The 16705-nt window shown below is 44.1% G+C and overlaps 1 protein-coding gene across 1 annotated transcript in view; it reads left to right on the top strand.

Moving 5' to 3' along the window:
* Window positions 1-15777, top strand: part of LOC122919741 (vomeronasal type-2 receptor 26-like) — a 36308-nt gene extending 20531 nt beyond the window's left edge. Inside the window, exons 3-5 of the mRNA XM_044268926.1 lie at window positions 9606-9710; window positions 14637-14763; window positions 14852-15777. Of these exons, the coding sequence (XP_044124861.1) occupies window positions 9606-9710; window positions 14637-14763; window positions 14852-15777 (1158 nt within the window). The remainder of the gene's footprint in view (window positions 1-9605; window positions 9711-14636; window positions 14764-14851) is intronic.
* The last annotated feature ends 928 nt before the right edge of the window (window positions 15778-16705 follow it).

The raw sequence follows: 16705 nt of genomic DNA, 5'->3' as shown, positions 1-16705 counted from the left end.
CTTATGTGGCGGGGAGAACCGGAGCTCAGTGATGCAAGCGTCGGAGAGCAAGGGGGTGACTTTCCTTCCCTCAGAGCAAAAGCTGCTCTGGAGTACTATGGTTGTCCATCTACCCCAAGGGTCAGAAACCCCTGGAACACCAGCAATTGCAAAACTACAACTCCCAGCATGGGCTATTAACTTCTATGGGTGTTCCAAGTGTAGCCTAACAGGTTTGCATGCTTGGGGTTGTAGTTTCACAATACCTGCTGTGTCGGAGGTTGCTGACCCCTGATCTATCCTGGAATATGGAGAAGTATGGTCAGCACCCGATTCAGTCTGCGCCGCAGAGGGAAGTAGAGGTCTCCAACTAACACAGTGTAATGGACTCCCAGCAGACACTCAATGTTTTCAATTTATATGCTCATTTCTTTCCACAGGTATGCATCCATAAAGAGGACGCATTTCGGCCCGTCCAGCCTTCATCAACTAACATAATGTTGTGCTACACAGTCTTAAAGGGAACCTTTCACCTGGATTTTAGGTATTGAGCTGAGGACATGGGCTGCTAGATCGCCGCTAGCACATCCGCAATATCCATTCCCCATAGCTCTCTGTGCTTTTATTGTGTCAAAAAAACACAACCACAACATACATAACATGTTTCCTCATTCTGATTTATCTCCCTCTCACTTTTCATATAGTGCCTATCAGGAAAAGTATCAGACAGCTCTCACCGTCTTATTTGCCATTGAAGAAATTAATAGGAATGAAAAACTTCTTCCAAACATCACATTGGGTTTTCACCTATTTGAATCCCTTTTGAATGAAGCTAAGACACTACATGCTTACATGAAAATATTAAGTGGATGGGGCTTCCAAATTCCAAATTATAAGTGTACAAGTCAAGGACATTTGGTTGCTGTGGTGGGGTTTGCATCCTCAGCTCTTTCTCTTTTGGTGGCAAATACATTTGGAATGTATGGTTATCCACAGGTGGGTCACTTTATGATGTCTCTCATATCTATCTGGAATGGGTTTTCCAGGACTTTGATATTGATGATCTATCCTTAGAGGGAGCTGAGCTGCACTAACCTGTCACAGCCTGCACCCCCCACCGATCTGATATTACCTGTCCCAAGGCTTGTTCATCAATGTCCTGGGAAACCCATCTAGCTGTTAAATAAAAATCAAATTAGTTCACAAAACCTCAGATTGAATCATCACCTACAGCAACATACTAATAACATATTAAAACTGAACCTGTGCTAATGTTTGCCTAGACTCTGTGGGTCTGGCTTCAGAAACCTTTGGCTTTTATTGCTGAGTCTGTAAAGAATAAATCAAGGCAACTGGACTTACTGTAGATTTTTTTAAAACGTTTTCAAGAAATCTACAGTAAGTCCAGTTGCCTTGATTTATTCTTTACAGATATACCATGACCTGGATAAATGAGAACCTTCACAGACGTTTTATTGCTGAGGGAAGCTGTGGCCAGCTATACGGTAGAAAAACACGCTGAGCATTCAGATGAATGGTTGACCATGTAATCCATGGATGGGCTTGGTCCACCAGATCCAGAGCTGCTCTGTACAATAGGTTCTTGAGCAGAGCTCCTGGTGAGAATGGGTGCATGCATCTAATCTGTATGGGAGTGCACAGAAAAATGACTGCTGGTTTCTGGAGGAAGGTGGAGGTGAGGAGAAGGCACCAAGAGGAAAGTGGTCCATGGTCTGGTTGGGAGAAAGGGTGGTGGAGTTCAGCAAGGAGCATGCCATCGTGTGATAACATGGAAACCTAATTTATAAGGGCAAAAAAAAGGACATACAGTACATCCATCCAGCTCAGCAATGTTCATCCAGATAAAGGCAAAAAACCCTCATGAGGTAGAAGCCAATTTTCCTCATCTTAGGGAAAAGAATTCCTTCCTGACTCAAAATCTGGCAAACAGAATAACTCCCTGGATCAATGACCCTTCTCCATACATCCAGGCCCCTTAGTGAGTTTACTATCACCACCATCTCTGGCAGTGAGCTCCATAGTCTCACTGCTCTTACAGCAAAGAACCCTCTTTTATACTGGTGTAGAAACCTTCTTTCCTCTAGATGTACATTGTTACAGTCATAGACCTCGGTATAAATAGATCATGGGAGAGGATTTTGTACTGACCCTTGATATATTAATGCAAAGGCAAATTAGGAGTCGGTGGTGTGAAAAGAGGTTGTGGAGACCCACAAGAGCGCTGTAGGACGACAATGGCAACTTTCCGCTTTACATAGGTGTGCACAGGAGCCCTGTGAGTCAATCGTAGCACCCCAGGCAAGCCTGTACCCCGCCAAATGTTGGCGAGAATGGCTTCTACAGAAAGGACACCTGAGATACCAATGGAAAGCAGAGAGTAGAACTGGTTAAGACTGTGGGTTATTCTTGAACCGTACTGTATTACAGTGCTCAGGGTCAATACTCTTGTGTGCTGTGTCTGCTGGAGTCAGGGAAAGAGACAGTCAGGTGCAAGTCAGGATATAAACTTCTACAGGCAGTTGTGTTGAGATTGCTACTATAGACCTGTTATTTTGCTGTATTCAGATTAAGGTTTAAAGGGTTGAGTCTGTCCATCACATGGTTGCCATGTGCAATGACATTTAAGTCAGACTTGAATTCTTTTGTATTACAGATCAGCTATGGTGCCACAGACCCTCTCCTAAGTAATAAATTGATGTTTCCGTACTTCTACCGCACTGCTCCTAGCTCAGTCCACCTGCACAATGCCTTGAATTCTGTGCTAAAGCATTTCAGTTGGACTTGGGTGGGAATAATTTATTCAGATGTTGAAAGCAATGAAAATGCAATCCAAAAATTGAAAGTTTCTATTACCAGAGAAGGGGGCTGTATTGAGTTCACAGAAAAGTTCAAGAGCTCCACCAACTACTGGTTCTCTGAACATAAACGAGTGGCCAAAGTCATTTCTGACTCCTCAGCAAATGTTATAGTGTTCTGGGCTGACGTGGAGTTTACATATAATTTATACTTATTACTACATGAATTAACAAGGACAAAAAAAGTCTGGATCTTCCTAACAGACATGGACCATCTTCTAAACCCAACCATAGACAACTTGGACCTCGACCCCTTCCATGGTAGCCTGGCAATCCAGATGAGAAAAATGGAAATTCCTGGACTTGCACCTTTCCTCTGGAACATAACACTGGATCGATATACCTTGTGCAATTTTATTTTCAACTATAAGGTTATCCTATATGAATGCAAACTAGTTGATGGTTATTTGCTCCCTCACACATGCAAACACAACAACAAGAAGAAGGCAATGTTGTTGGGTTCAGAAGCCCTAGCAGACAGTTATCAAGTATATAATGCCATATATGCCTTGGCTCATGGCCTTCAGATGTTTATAGCATCTAAGTACTGGAAAGAATTGGACAGAGAAGGAGCGGCTGTATCTTACCAACTACCATGGAAGGTGACTTGAGTAACAAAATCTCTTTTAGTACCTTCATATTGATAGCCTGTAGGTCATCAATATCAGATCTGTGGGGGTTCAACACCAGCCACCCCCACTTATAAGGTGTTTCAGACAGTCGCCAGTGCCGGAAACAATACAGCAGACAGAATCTGAAGCTCAAGGTTCTATCTACTGTGTAGTGGCCATGCCGAGAATGTAGAGATCCAGAGAATCCCATTTGGAGGGATCAGCATGGGATTATGATTATCCCATAGGTTGCTTAGGGCATTTTATGGCAGGAGTTTTCCCGCCAAAATTAGGTTAAAGAAGGCTAATTTTACTATGGTTGCTGGGTTGGGGTGCAGATTACAGGGATTGACTGGTTGGGTTGTCCTATAGTGGGATTGTTGCTGAGGCTGGGAAGTTTAGAGTGCCCAGCACCAGTTAGGGCATTGGTGGATGGGTTTGGGGTGGTATGGAAAAAAGCGTATATAATGCAGTGGCCGCCAGCATTAGGCTGTCTGCCAAGCCCCATCTTTGTTCAGCTGCCCCTCCCGCCCTCCCCATTATTTTGTCCTGTCACGGGCACTTTATTAGAAGGAGGGGTAAAGTCGCTTGTCAATAGGTGGCGAGCGGACAAGTTGATTTAGGTATTTAGGCCAAGCTTATGGCTGGTCTAATTCAGTGGCTGTTATTCATCTTAAATTTATATAGTTATTTATTGTTTGAGCTGTTCTTTAATAAAGTTGGCCGTGGCCTCATTTTATGCATTTATAATTGTGTCCATGTGTCCTATTTGTAGCATTATTGGTTTAATTTTTCCCACCTTTAAGGTGGGAAAAAACAAGGGGACACACTCAGAGTTGGCTGTCCCCTCAAATGTGAACTAACTTGTCCAAGACAAGTTTTTATCATTCAGTCCTTAGCTCAGGTTTCAGAACTGTCCATCAACTTATTAGGCAGGTTCCTTGTTTATGACTGGACAATGTCTTGTCAGATCTCTTCTCCTAGAGATAAACCCCCTGTGATATGGTTCCTTCACCCCTATAAGGAATCCTAATGCTGTTTGCTGCTGCCAGTGATTGGCTGCAGCAGACATATCTTGATGTCAGATTGCTATCACTGGAGACCAAGATACAGAGACCCATGGTGCCTCAGGAAACAGTGGCATGGGAGCAGCGTGGGATTGGTGAGTTATACTGAACTTATTTTTACAACATTCTAAGATAATGGCAAAGAAAAATCCTTAAATTCATTGTACAGTGATCCCTCAAGAAACAATGGCCTCAGGATACAATATTTTCAACATACAGTGGTCTTTTCTGACCCATCGTAAGTTGAAACCAGACTCAACATACAATGTATCAGACTCAGATCCAACCAATCAAGGTCACTTCTCTGGTAAAATAGCTCTATTAGGCCTCTTTCACACTTGCGTTGTCCGGATCCGGCGTGTACTCCACTTGCCGGAATTACACGCTGGATCCGGAAAAACGCAAGTGTACTGAAAGCATTTGAAGACGGATCCGTCTTCAAAATGCTTTCAGTGTTACTATGGCACCCAGGACGCTATTAAAGTCCTGGTTGCCATAGTAGTAGTGGGGAGCGGGGGAGCGGTATACTTACAGTCCGTGCGGCTCCCGGGGCGCTCCAGAATGACGTCAGAGCGCCCTGGGGCGCCCTGACGTCACTCTGGAACGCCCCGGGAGCTGCACGGATGGTAAGTATGCTGCTCCCCCGCTCCCCACTACACTTTACCATGGCTGCCAGGACTTTAGCGTCCCGGCAGCCATCGTAACCATTCAGAAAGAGCTAAACGTCGGATCCGGCAATGCGCCGAAACAACGTTTAGCTTAAGGCCGGATCCGGATTAATGCCTTTCAATGGGCATTAATTCCGGATCCGGCCTTAGGGCAAGTGTTCAGGATTTTTGGCCGGAGCAAAAAGCGTAGCATGCTGCTGTATTTTCTCCGGCCAAAAAACGTTCCGGTCCTGAACTGAGGACATCCTGATGCATCCTGAACAGATTTCTCTCTATTCAGAATGCATTAGGATAAAACTGATCAGGATTCTTCCAGCATAGAGCCCCGACGACGGAACTCTATGCCGGAAGAAAAGAACGCAAGTGTGAAAGAGCCCTTAGTTGCTAGTTAGCAGATATTCCTGACTGTCATATGCAATGACTTGTTTTATCTGTCTTAGTTATCTGCTAATTTTTCTTAAATCTTCATTTTCTCTTATCTTGGATGACATTTTGGGGCTTTGGAACCGATTACTCAAGTTACAATGGTTTCAACATACAATGGTCGTCCTGGTCCTGGAACCAACTAAGGACTCTTTCACACTTGCGTTCTTTTGTTCCGGCATAGAGTTCCGTCGTCGGGGCTCTATGCCGGAAGAATCCTGATCAGGATTATCCCCATGCATTCTGAATGGAGAGAAATCCGTTCAGGATGCATCAGGATGTCTTCAGTTCAGGACCGGAACGTTTTTTGGCCGGAGAAAATACTGCAGCATGCTGCGCTTTTTGCTCCGGCCAAAAATCCTGAACACTTGCTGCAAGGCCCGATCCGGAATTAATGCCCATTGAAAGGCATTGATCCGGATCCGGCCTTAAGCTAAACGTCGTTTCGTCCGCATTGCCGGATCTGACGTTTACCTTTTTCTGAATGGTTACCATGGTAAAGTCCTGGCAGCCATGGTAAAGTGTAGTGGGGAGCGGGGGAGCAGTATACTTACCGTCCGTGCGGCTCCCGGGGCGCTTCAGAGTGACGTCAGGGCGCCCCACGCACATGGATGACGTCAGAGCGCCCCGGGAGCCGCACGGACGGTAAGTATACTGCTCCCCCGCTCCCCACTACTACTATGGCAACCAGGACTTTAATAGCGTCCTGGCTGCCATAGTAACACTGAAAGCATTTTGAAGACGGATCCGTCTTCAAATGCTTTCAGTACACTTGCGTTTTTCCGGATCCGGCGTGTAATTCCGGCAAATGGAGTACACAACGGATCCGGACAAAGCAAGTGTGAAAGAGGCCTAATACTGTAACTTAAGGAATCACTGTATAACCAATGTCCTTCTATTGTTGGTTGCAAAAAAGCAGGGTTTTATCATTTGACTGTTTGCAGGAGACTCTGGTGCTAGGACCAAGCACTGGGATTACATAGCTTCATCCACTTTCAAGTGAATTGGAGCAGCGCTGCAGTAACTGGGCATGGGCACTACACAGTGGGTGGAGTTGTGTAGTTCCAGTACGTGGTTCTTTTATTATTTTCTTTTACCATTTGAAATGTGTTGTAAAATGTAAAAAAAAAATAAAGAGAAGTGATAATTTAACAGTATTAGTTATGAAGGGGACAAGGAAATAGTAATGTATGCCGTACATACACTCATTGACAAATATGCTCCCAGATAGATATGTCGGGTTGCTGCAAAACTTGGCACGCAGTTATGTCTCAGGCGGATATGTGAATTATTACAGGTGTGGTCTGATTAGATCTTTGGTCTTGCCACAAGAGGGCATAAAATTGCATCCTCTGCTGCCCTATAAAAAAGGCTCTCAGTGGCTACTTTTGGTAGTATAACTCTTGATGAGAGATTGTTGGGGAGATGGCAGATCCCTGGACTGAGAGAAGCGGGATGGTCATTCTGACCTAGCTGTCAGAAACTTATATAAACTTATCCTTTTGCTCTAATATTGTAATCACATACACTCACCTAAAGAATTATTAGGAACACCATACTAATACGGTGTTGGACCCCCTTTTGCCTTCAGAACTGCCTTAATTCTACGTGGCATTGATTCAACAAGGTGCTGGTAGCATTCTTTAGAAATGTTGGCCATATTGATAGGATAGTGTCTTGCAGTTGATGGAGATTTGAGGGATGCACATCCAGGGCACGAAGCTCCCGTTCCACCACATCCCAAAGATGCTCTATTGGGTTGAGATCTAGTGACTGTGGGGGCCATTTTAGTACAGTGAACTCATTGTCATGTTCAAGAAACCAATTTGAAATCATTCGAGCTTTGTGACATGGTGCATTATCCTGCTGGAAGTAGCCATCAGAGGATGGGTACATGGTGGTCATGAAGGGATGGACATGGTCATAAACAATGCTCAGGTAGCCGTGGCATTTAAACGATGGCCAATTGGCACTGAGGGGCCTAAAGTGTGCCCAGAAAACATCCCCCACACCATTACACCACCAGCCTGCACAGTGGTAACAAGGCATGATAGATACATGTTCTGATTCTGTTTACGCCAAATTCGGACTCTACCATTTGAATGTCTCAACAGAAATTGAGACTCATCAGACCAGGCAACATTTTTCCAGTCTTCAACAGTCCAATTTTGGTGAGCTTGTGCAAATTGTAGCCTCTTTTTCCTATTTGTAGTGGAGATGAGTGGTACCCGGTGGGGTCTTCTGCTGTTGTAGCCCATCCGCCTCAAGGTTGTGCGTGTTTTGGCTTCACAAATGCTTTGCTGCATACCTCGGTTTTAACGAGTGGTTATTCCAGTCAATGTTGCTCTTTTATCAGCTTGAATCAGTCGGCCCATTCTCCTCTGACCTCTAGCATCAACAAGCCATTTTCGCCCACAGGACTGCCGCATACTGGATGTTTGTCCCTTTTCACACCATTCTTTGTAAACCCTAGAAATGGTTGTGCGTGAAAATCCCAGTAACTGAGCAGATTGTGAAATGCTCAAACCGGCCCGTCTGGCACCAACAACCATGTCACGCTCAAAATTGCTTAAATCACCTTTCTTTCCCATTCTGACATTCAGTTTGGAGTTCAGGAGATTGTCTTGACCAGGACCACAACCCTAAATGCATTGAAGCAACTGACATGTGATTGATTGACTAGATAATCGCATTAATGAGAAATAGAACAGGTTTTCCTAATAATTCTTTAGGTGAGTGTATATCACCGTTACATTCACACATAGAAAGTTATAGACAACTACGAGGAAGCATGGCTCCTGTTCTAGCAGACCCACGGGGTCCATCTATTACATGGCTAATTTGGCTAGAGGTATCTGAAGACAGACCTATAGTGGTGACTCCTTTCTAAAACGGTTTTCTGAGAAGACAATGCCTTAGTTAACTATTTTTCATTGTTGGCACCAGGGAGGGAGAAGAGCAGGGTGAGGGTAGCTGGACAGAATTTTTTTTCTGGTAGTGACAAGCCCCTTTTTTCAAGACAACATAACCAACCATGCCCTTTCACGTGACTCATTCCACCTTCTAAATGAACGTTTGGCCACCAGGGTAGAGTCTTTCCCGGTGCCACATAAAATTACAGTTCATAGAAGTCTGTTTTTCTGACAATCATTCCTGCGGTGCCTGGTAAATTTGTCTGGGAGGTCTACCTGTCACGGTCCCTCCTGTGAGAGAGGTGAGAAGATCGGATAGACTTGCTGCACGTGAGGCTATCTGACAGGTCTCTCTGTTTTCCTCTATGTATGTTGTTGTTTGGCAGGATCTCACCTCTCCTCAGGTGTCGCTCGTTATCAGTGATGAGGCTCTATTTAGATCCGCCTCACACTGCTGACCATGCGGTTGATAGTTTCTGCTTGGAGTTGCTAGTGCTGGTTTGTCTTGGATCTCCTGCTTCTCCATATATCTCTAAGCTAAGTACTTGTTGCCTTCCTGTTTCTTATTATCTTGAGTGTGTTGTTTCTAGGCCTCAGGAAGACGCAGGTTCCTTCATTCTGGAAGGAACTAGCTGTCTCATCCCCTGCTACCTATCCTAGCGCTCGTCAGTTTTAGCAGGGCTTTAGGTATCCGGTGTATGAGTATTTCCACCATCAGGATCTGCTCATACTGGCAAGAGTTAGGGAAAGGCCTAGGGATTACTAGGAGGTCACCATCCCTCTTCCTTAGCTTTTGGGTCCTAGATTGTTGCCTATTCGTTGTGGTGTGTATTTGGTGTTTTCCCTTCCCCTTAACCTGTGACACTACCCTTCACCCAGGAGTGTCGCAGACATTCTGGGAGAGTTGGCAAGTATGAACAATGCCTTTTATATCTATATTTCATTTGTACGACCTAGACCACCCATGTTTTAAATTAACTGAACTCATATCACCATAGAGCCCTAGGAACGATTACTGCTATTACTAACATAAATGGCTATTGTGACTGCATTTCCTTTTCTCTTGTAGCTTCATCAGTTTCTAAAGACAGTGTACTTTACAAACACCGCTGGAGAGGATGTACACTTTGATGAACATGGAGATGCAGCTCCTAAGTATGATCTGATTAATTGGGTAACTAATTGGAAGAAGAAACTTATCAGTGTCAAGGTTGGAAACATTACATCTAGTAGTGGAGATCTGTCCATTAATGCATCTGCTATTGTATGGGCTGTTCATGTCAGTCAGGTACACCAAGATCTTGTGTATTAGTTCTACATGGCAGTAGAAACTGTATAGTGCAGAAACAGTTTTTATAATATAAAAATATTTTATGATAGGGTTCAGTGTAAGCAGTACATTCCACAGCGCTCCCTAGTGGTATCTTCAGGCAGACAGAATATCATTATACTCTTGGAAAATATCAGCAAAATCTGCACTGAATGTTGGCCCTAAAAACAGCATGGCGAGCTCTGTGGTCATAATTGTGGTCACATATCGCTTACCCCAATTGTATCTAGTCATCACTGATGGGACCTAAGGGGCTGTTCACATGGAGGTCTTTGACAGCTGTATAGATGCTATGCCAAAAACCACCAGGCTGCTATGTGAACCCGGCCTCTAATTGTTTTCAGTGCGGCTGTGGTTTATTGTGGTCTCTGCATCAAGAAAGGAAATGTCCTTTTTTGGCGTGGTCATAAAACGTGGCCTCCCATTGAGGTGGTGTCCATATGGCTGCCCAAAGTTTTTTTGGCATGACAGCTGTGTCAAATTAAGCTTTCGAACATCTCTTTGTGAACTTTCCCTAGATCTTTTCTACTTTAGGATCTACATTATACACTCACTAACAAAAAAAACTAACCTAGTAAACTGGAGTTGTTGGAATCCTATGAAACTTCTAGATGTGACTGTAATGCTGATATATATCAGCTATAGAAATATCAGAGTGAAAGGAGACGTTTAATGGGGAAAACTGTACAATTGGAAGAGGCCAGGACCCTGTTGGGCTCCTCTAGTCTGGATACAAGGTGAGATACGGTTGGCCACGGAAGCATACCGGTTCCCTATTGTATCCTGCGCAACATTTGCCCAGAGATGTTAGATCCTGCACACTTGTAGGTTGTTGAAGCTGACATTGCAGTTAGTCTCATAAATGCTTGATTGGCAATAAATCTGGCCACTGGTCATGCCAATAAGTGTTGTATTCTGGTGGAGCATCATCCTGTTAAAAAAATGCCAGTTTAAAACCCTGCCACAAGAGGCGACACGTGACCGCAGAATGTCCTCCACATATCACTGAGCTGTTAGTGTCCCTCATATCACATCTAGGGGTGGCCGACTGTCATAGGAGATGGCTCGGATTAGGAATGAGCGAATCGACTTCGGATGAAACATCCGAAGTCGATTCGCATAAAACTTTGCTTGAATAATGTATGGAGCGAGCGCTCCGTACAGTATTAGAATGTATTGGCTCAGATGAGTCGAAGTTATTACTTCGCAAAGTTTCGCGAGACTTTGGGTAATAACTTCAAAAAGTTAATTTCTACTGTTAGAAACCTGTTCCCGAACTCGGTTTCGGCTCCAAGTGGTACCTTGGAACCGAACCCGAGTTCGGGAAAAGGTTTCTAACAGTAGAAATTAACTTTTTGAAGTTATTACCCAAAGTCTCTCGAGACTTCGCAAAGTAATAACTTCGGCTCATCTGAGCCAATACATTATAAGCGAGCGCTCCATACAGTATTCAAACTAAGTTTTATGCGAATTGACTCCCTAGCTCGGATCATCACTCCAGCAGTTGGGGCTGTGTGTCGCTCCACAGCAAATGCCAGATTGAAGCTCTTCCCACCAGCCTTCAATACTATGACCGTTGGTGGATCCCAAACAGAACCTGGATTTGTTACTAAAGACGATACGGTTCCAGTCTGTAGCAGTCCAGGTTTCTCATGCCTGACACCACTGTAAACGAAGGTGAAGGTGGCTGGCTGTCAATGGTAGAACATGTAATGGGTGCTGTCACACCAAATTTCCTTCTGCTAAGCATCTGGAAATGATCTGGGCAGAGACAGGGGCGTGTAATGAAGGTTTGTTTAATGAACCTGTGAGAGCTGCTTGTGCGAGTTGGCAGATCAAACAATACTCTTTACTGGTGGTCTATCTGGGCCGTCCACAGCCTGTTTGCTGTGTGTGCATGTCCTAACATAACCACTGCTCCCATCATCTCCTAACCACTAGGTCACAAGGACCCTGATGGTGAGCAATTCTTCAAAATGAGCATCCTTCTTCTCTCAGTCAAATGATGCCCCCCCCTCTCAGTCTGTCAACTGGGCAAATTGTCTTCTAGTGTGTCGTGGAGGCAGGCGTCACAGTCAGTGATCTCTCACCAAGAGGGATACTGTCTCAGACAACCTTTTTACAGTCCTGATCAAAAGTTTAAGACCACTTGAAAAATGGCAAAAAAACATATTTTACATTGTTGGATCTTAACAAGGTTCCAAGTACAGTAGAGCTTCAACATGCAACAACAAGAAATGGGAGTGAGACAATTTTTTGAGCATTCAATTAATTGAAAATAACGATTAAACTGAAACAGGCTGTTTTTCAGCTGATCCATATTTTAGGACCACATGCCTTTAAAAGGCCAAATCTGTGGAAAGATGTGGATTCGTTGTCATTTTCTGTCAGGTAGTCACACGTTGTGATGGCAAGGCAAAAAAACTCTCCCTTTTTGAACGTGGTCGGGTTGTTGAACTGCAAAAGCAGGGTCTCTCACAGCGCGCCATCGCTGCCGAGGTGGGACACAGTAAGACAGTCATTTGGAATTTCTTAAATGATCCTGAGGGTTATGGAACAAAAAAGTCAAGTGGAAGACCCAAAAAAAATTCATCAGCACTGAGCCGGAGGATCCAATTGGCTGTCCATCAAGACACTGGATGATCCTCGACCCGAATTAAGGCCCTTACCGGTGCTGACTGCAGCCCCATAGCCATCAGACGGCATCTGAGACTTAAGGGCTTCAAAAACAAAAAACGTCTTCAAAGACCTCGTCTCCTTGAACGCCACAGAACTTCTTTTTTGGACTTTGCATTAGAGCACCAAACATGGGAGATTCAAAGGTAGAAGAAAGTTTTATTCTCTGATGAGAAAAAAATTAACCTTGATGGTCCTGATGGTTTCCAACCTTACTGGCATGACAAGCAGATCACACCTGAGATGTTTTCTACTCGCCACAGTGGAGGGGGCGCCATAATGGTCTGGGGTGCTTTTTCCTTCAGTGGAACAATGGAGCTTCAGGAAGTGCAGGGGAGTCAAACGGCCGCTGGCTATGTCCAGATGTTGCAGAGAGCATTCCTCATGACTAAGGGCCCTCGTCTGTCTGGTAACGACTGGGTTTTTCAACAGGACAACGCTACAGTACACAATGCCCGCAGGACAAGGGACCTCTTCCAGGAGAATAACATCACTGTTTTGGCCCATCCTGCGTGTTCCCCTGATCTAAATCCAATTGAGAACCTTTGGGGATGGATGGCAAGGGAAGTTTACAAAAATGGACAACAGTTCCAGACAGTAGATGGCCTTCGTGCGGCCGTCTTCACCACTTGGAGAAATTTTCCCACTCACCTCATGGAAACGCTTGCATCAAGCATGCCGAAACAAATTTTGGAAGTGATAAACAATATCGGCAGAGCTACTCATTACTGAGTTCATGTTTGGAAGTTGGATTTCTGTTTTGGGGGTTTCGTTTTTTTTTTTTGGAGGTGTGGTCCTAAACTTTTGATCAGCTGAAAAACAGCCTGTTTCAGTTTATTTGTTGTTTTCATTAAATTGAATGCTCAACAAATGTTTTGTCTCACTCCCATTTCTTCTTGTTGCATGTTGAAGCTCTACTTGGAACCTTGTTAAGATCCAGCCATGCTAAATATGATTTTTTGCCATTTTTTAAGTGGTCTTAAACTTTTGATCAGGACTGTATAAGGCAATGGGGGGAAAACACTTTTAAGCCCTCTTGTGGCAAGACCCCGTGTCTAATCATTTACATATCTGCATGAGCTATGCTATAACTGCCTGCCGAGTTTTGCAGCAATCCAGCATTTCTGGATGCCTCATTTAAATTTTGTTAGCGAGTGTAATTAAAATGCTTATTGGCTGCTTATGTGATATGTAAAACAAAGCCAGTTTTTCTTTTAGGCTATCTAAAAAAATTAGCAATAAAGCAACTCTTTTTAATGCTACTTTCACACTCGCGTTTTGGGCGGATCCGTCATGGATTTGCAAATCCGTTTGTATTATCTGTAACATAGCCAAGACAGATCCGAACTCCACTCAAAGTCAATGGGAGGACGGATCAGTTTTCTATTGTACCAGATTGTGTCGGAGAAAACGGATCCATCCCCATTGACTTACATTGTGTGCCAGGACGGATCAGTTTGGCTCAGTTTCGTCAAGCGGACAGCAGAACGCTGCAGGCAGCGTTTTGGTCTCCGCCTCCAGAGCGGAATGGAGACTGATCGGAGGCAAACTGAGCGGATCCTTTTCCATTCAGAATGCATTAGGGCAAAACTAATCCACTTGTGAGAGCCCTAGAAGGATCTCAGGAAAGGAAAGCGAAAACGCGAGTGTGAAAGTAGCCTAACTTGACTTTTGTGCAATAGGTTGTACAGTTGCAGCCACGGTGGCCATAGCAGCAAAGTGCCATTCTGACTGCTGTGGCCAATGATGGGTTGTGGTAGTCCTCTGTTGAGTACGGCATGGCGTAGTTGTGATCTAGTAAATAAGGACTGATGGGGGGGGGGGGGAAAGGGGCAAGAACTATTGATGCTGAAACGTTGAAAAGTGACTGTGACATGAGCCTATGTTTTTAGAGCTTTGCAGCCTAGACAGGGGGTTGAAATGTTAGGAAACCCCTTTAAGCCCACACTTGTAACCAACAAACGCATTGCAAATTGATTAAAACCAGATATGTATTTTATTGAACTGCTGAGAATAGACTTCTCATGGCTTTTGTTATTATATATTATCTTTTATTTATATATTTATTAATGACCTTATCAACACCTCTTCCAGAAGCCACCACGTTCAGTCTGCAGTGAGAGCTGTCCACCAGGGACCAGGAAAATGATGCTGCAAGAAAAGCCAGTCTGCTGCTATGACTGTGTCCCTTGTCCAAGAGGAGAAGTTACCAATCATGCTGGTAAGTGCTGGCACTACCATACTTTTCAGTATACGCCACATGCACTTTTAAGTAAATATCTTACAGTGTACTTGATTCTCTCCTGTAGACATGATCAGCTGTTGGAAATGTCCATATGACCAATGGCCAAATGAGAAGAACAATAAATGCACTGAAAAACAAATGGCCTATCTGTCCTACAAAGAACTGTTGGGTATGACCCTTGCTTGCAGTGCTGTTCTGCTTTCTCTAGTTTCTCTGATAACCCTTGCTGTCTTCAACTATTATCAGAACTCTTCGGTCATCAAGGCCACCAACAAAATCCTAAGTTTGCTTCTTCTATTGTCTCTCACCGTTACATTTTGCAGCTGTCTGGTCTTCATTGGATATCCAAGAAACATAACTTGTTTACTACGTCAAACAATTTTTGGAATGTCTTTTACGGTCTCTGTGTCCTCCTTGTTGGCAAAAACTATACTTGTGGTTGTGGCTTTTCGGGCCACCAAACCGGGAAGCCAGCTGAGAAGATTCATGGGGCAGAAGCTTCCATGCTCCATTGTTAGTTTGTGCTCCTCTCTTCAGGCTGTTATCTGTGCCTTGTGGTTGGGAACATGTCCTCCTACCCCATTTTTTGATCTCAACTCTCAGCCTGGTGAGATAGTGATTGTATGTGAAGAACACCTTGGATTCTATGTCATGCTCGCCTACATTGGTTGTCTTGCGTTGGGATGTACTGTCATAGCTTTTCCGGCTAGAAAGCTACCTGACAGATACAATGAAGCAAAATTCATTACATTCAGCATGTTGGTCTTCTTCAGTGCCTGGATTACCTTCATACCAGCGTACCTGAGCACCAAAGGGAAGTACACAGTAGCTGTAGAAGTTTTTGCCATCCTGGTATCTGCAGCTGGAGTTTTGTTCTGTATTTTCTTTCCCAAATGTTACATACTCTTTTGTACACCAGAGAAGACAAAGATGGCAGCAATAAAATGTCACAGGCTATCGACACAGTGTTCTATAAAAAGGTTAGTTTAGCCATGTCTAAAAAGAGCAGATAAGAGAGCAAAACCTCTTTTAGAGTGGTTTCATGGAGAATTTTTTTGAAAAATAGCAGAATAGTTTTCGATACAGAGCACAAATATAAGGCAAAGAGTTTAGCTCAACTGCAGTGGTGTTATTTAAAAAAAAACTAAAACCTTTAGCGTGAAACCATCCTTAGACCTTTTGCATACGACTGTGTCTGTATTTCGGTCCTCAGACGATGGATCCACAAAATATGGACACCTTCCCAGTGCATTCTGCATTTTTCTTACTCCCATCAATATAAAGGAACATTCGGGGAGAAGCTGCAACGGTGGTGTGGGGAGCCAGGTAAGTATATTCATTGTGTGGGACCCGGGGGCGTATGGGGGGCATTTAATAGCCTTGGCTATCCCCTTTAAGTATGGACGACACAGCAGCCAAAGTAATTGTGGTGTGCCAGCGGCTGCGATCCAACATCCAGATAAATAAAATAAGAAATTCCACTCCCAGGGATGTAAAACAAAGGTAGTGTGACACTACTTCTGATTTACCGCCCTGGGAGTGTCGTGGAAATTAGCAAAGAAAAGGGGGTTAAGTCAGCACCTCCCAATGCGCAGGTGCACTCTGCCATGGCAAAAACCTAGAGAAATATTATAGTGCTAATGCTACGCTTATTTATAAAGTGAGATGCTTGGCAAATGTATTTTGTACAAAACCATCTGAACCCGTCTGCCGTACATCAAGACGATCTCTGTAAGACGGGTCCAAACGCTAAATACTACCTGTTATGTACCATAATGGCCGCCATAAAGCTCAGGAAGTGTTGGATCCACATGCATGCTGGGTCCACTCTGCCTTTATCCATTTTTGGTGCCATAATGGCCTCTATTACAAGAGATGCAGGTACCAACATGCATGCCGAGCCCACTCTATACCTTTC

Source organism: Bufo gargarizans, chromosome 9 (genome assembly GCF_014858855.1).
Source record: "Bufo gargarizans isolate SCDJY-AF-19 chromosome 9, ASM1485885v1, whole genome shotgun sequence".
Lineage (NCBI taxonomy): Eukaryota > Metazoa > Chordata > Amphibia > Anura > Bufonidae > Bufo > Bufo gargarizans.
This window is presented reverse-complemented; position numbering and strand designations above follow the sequence as displayed.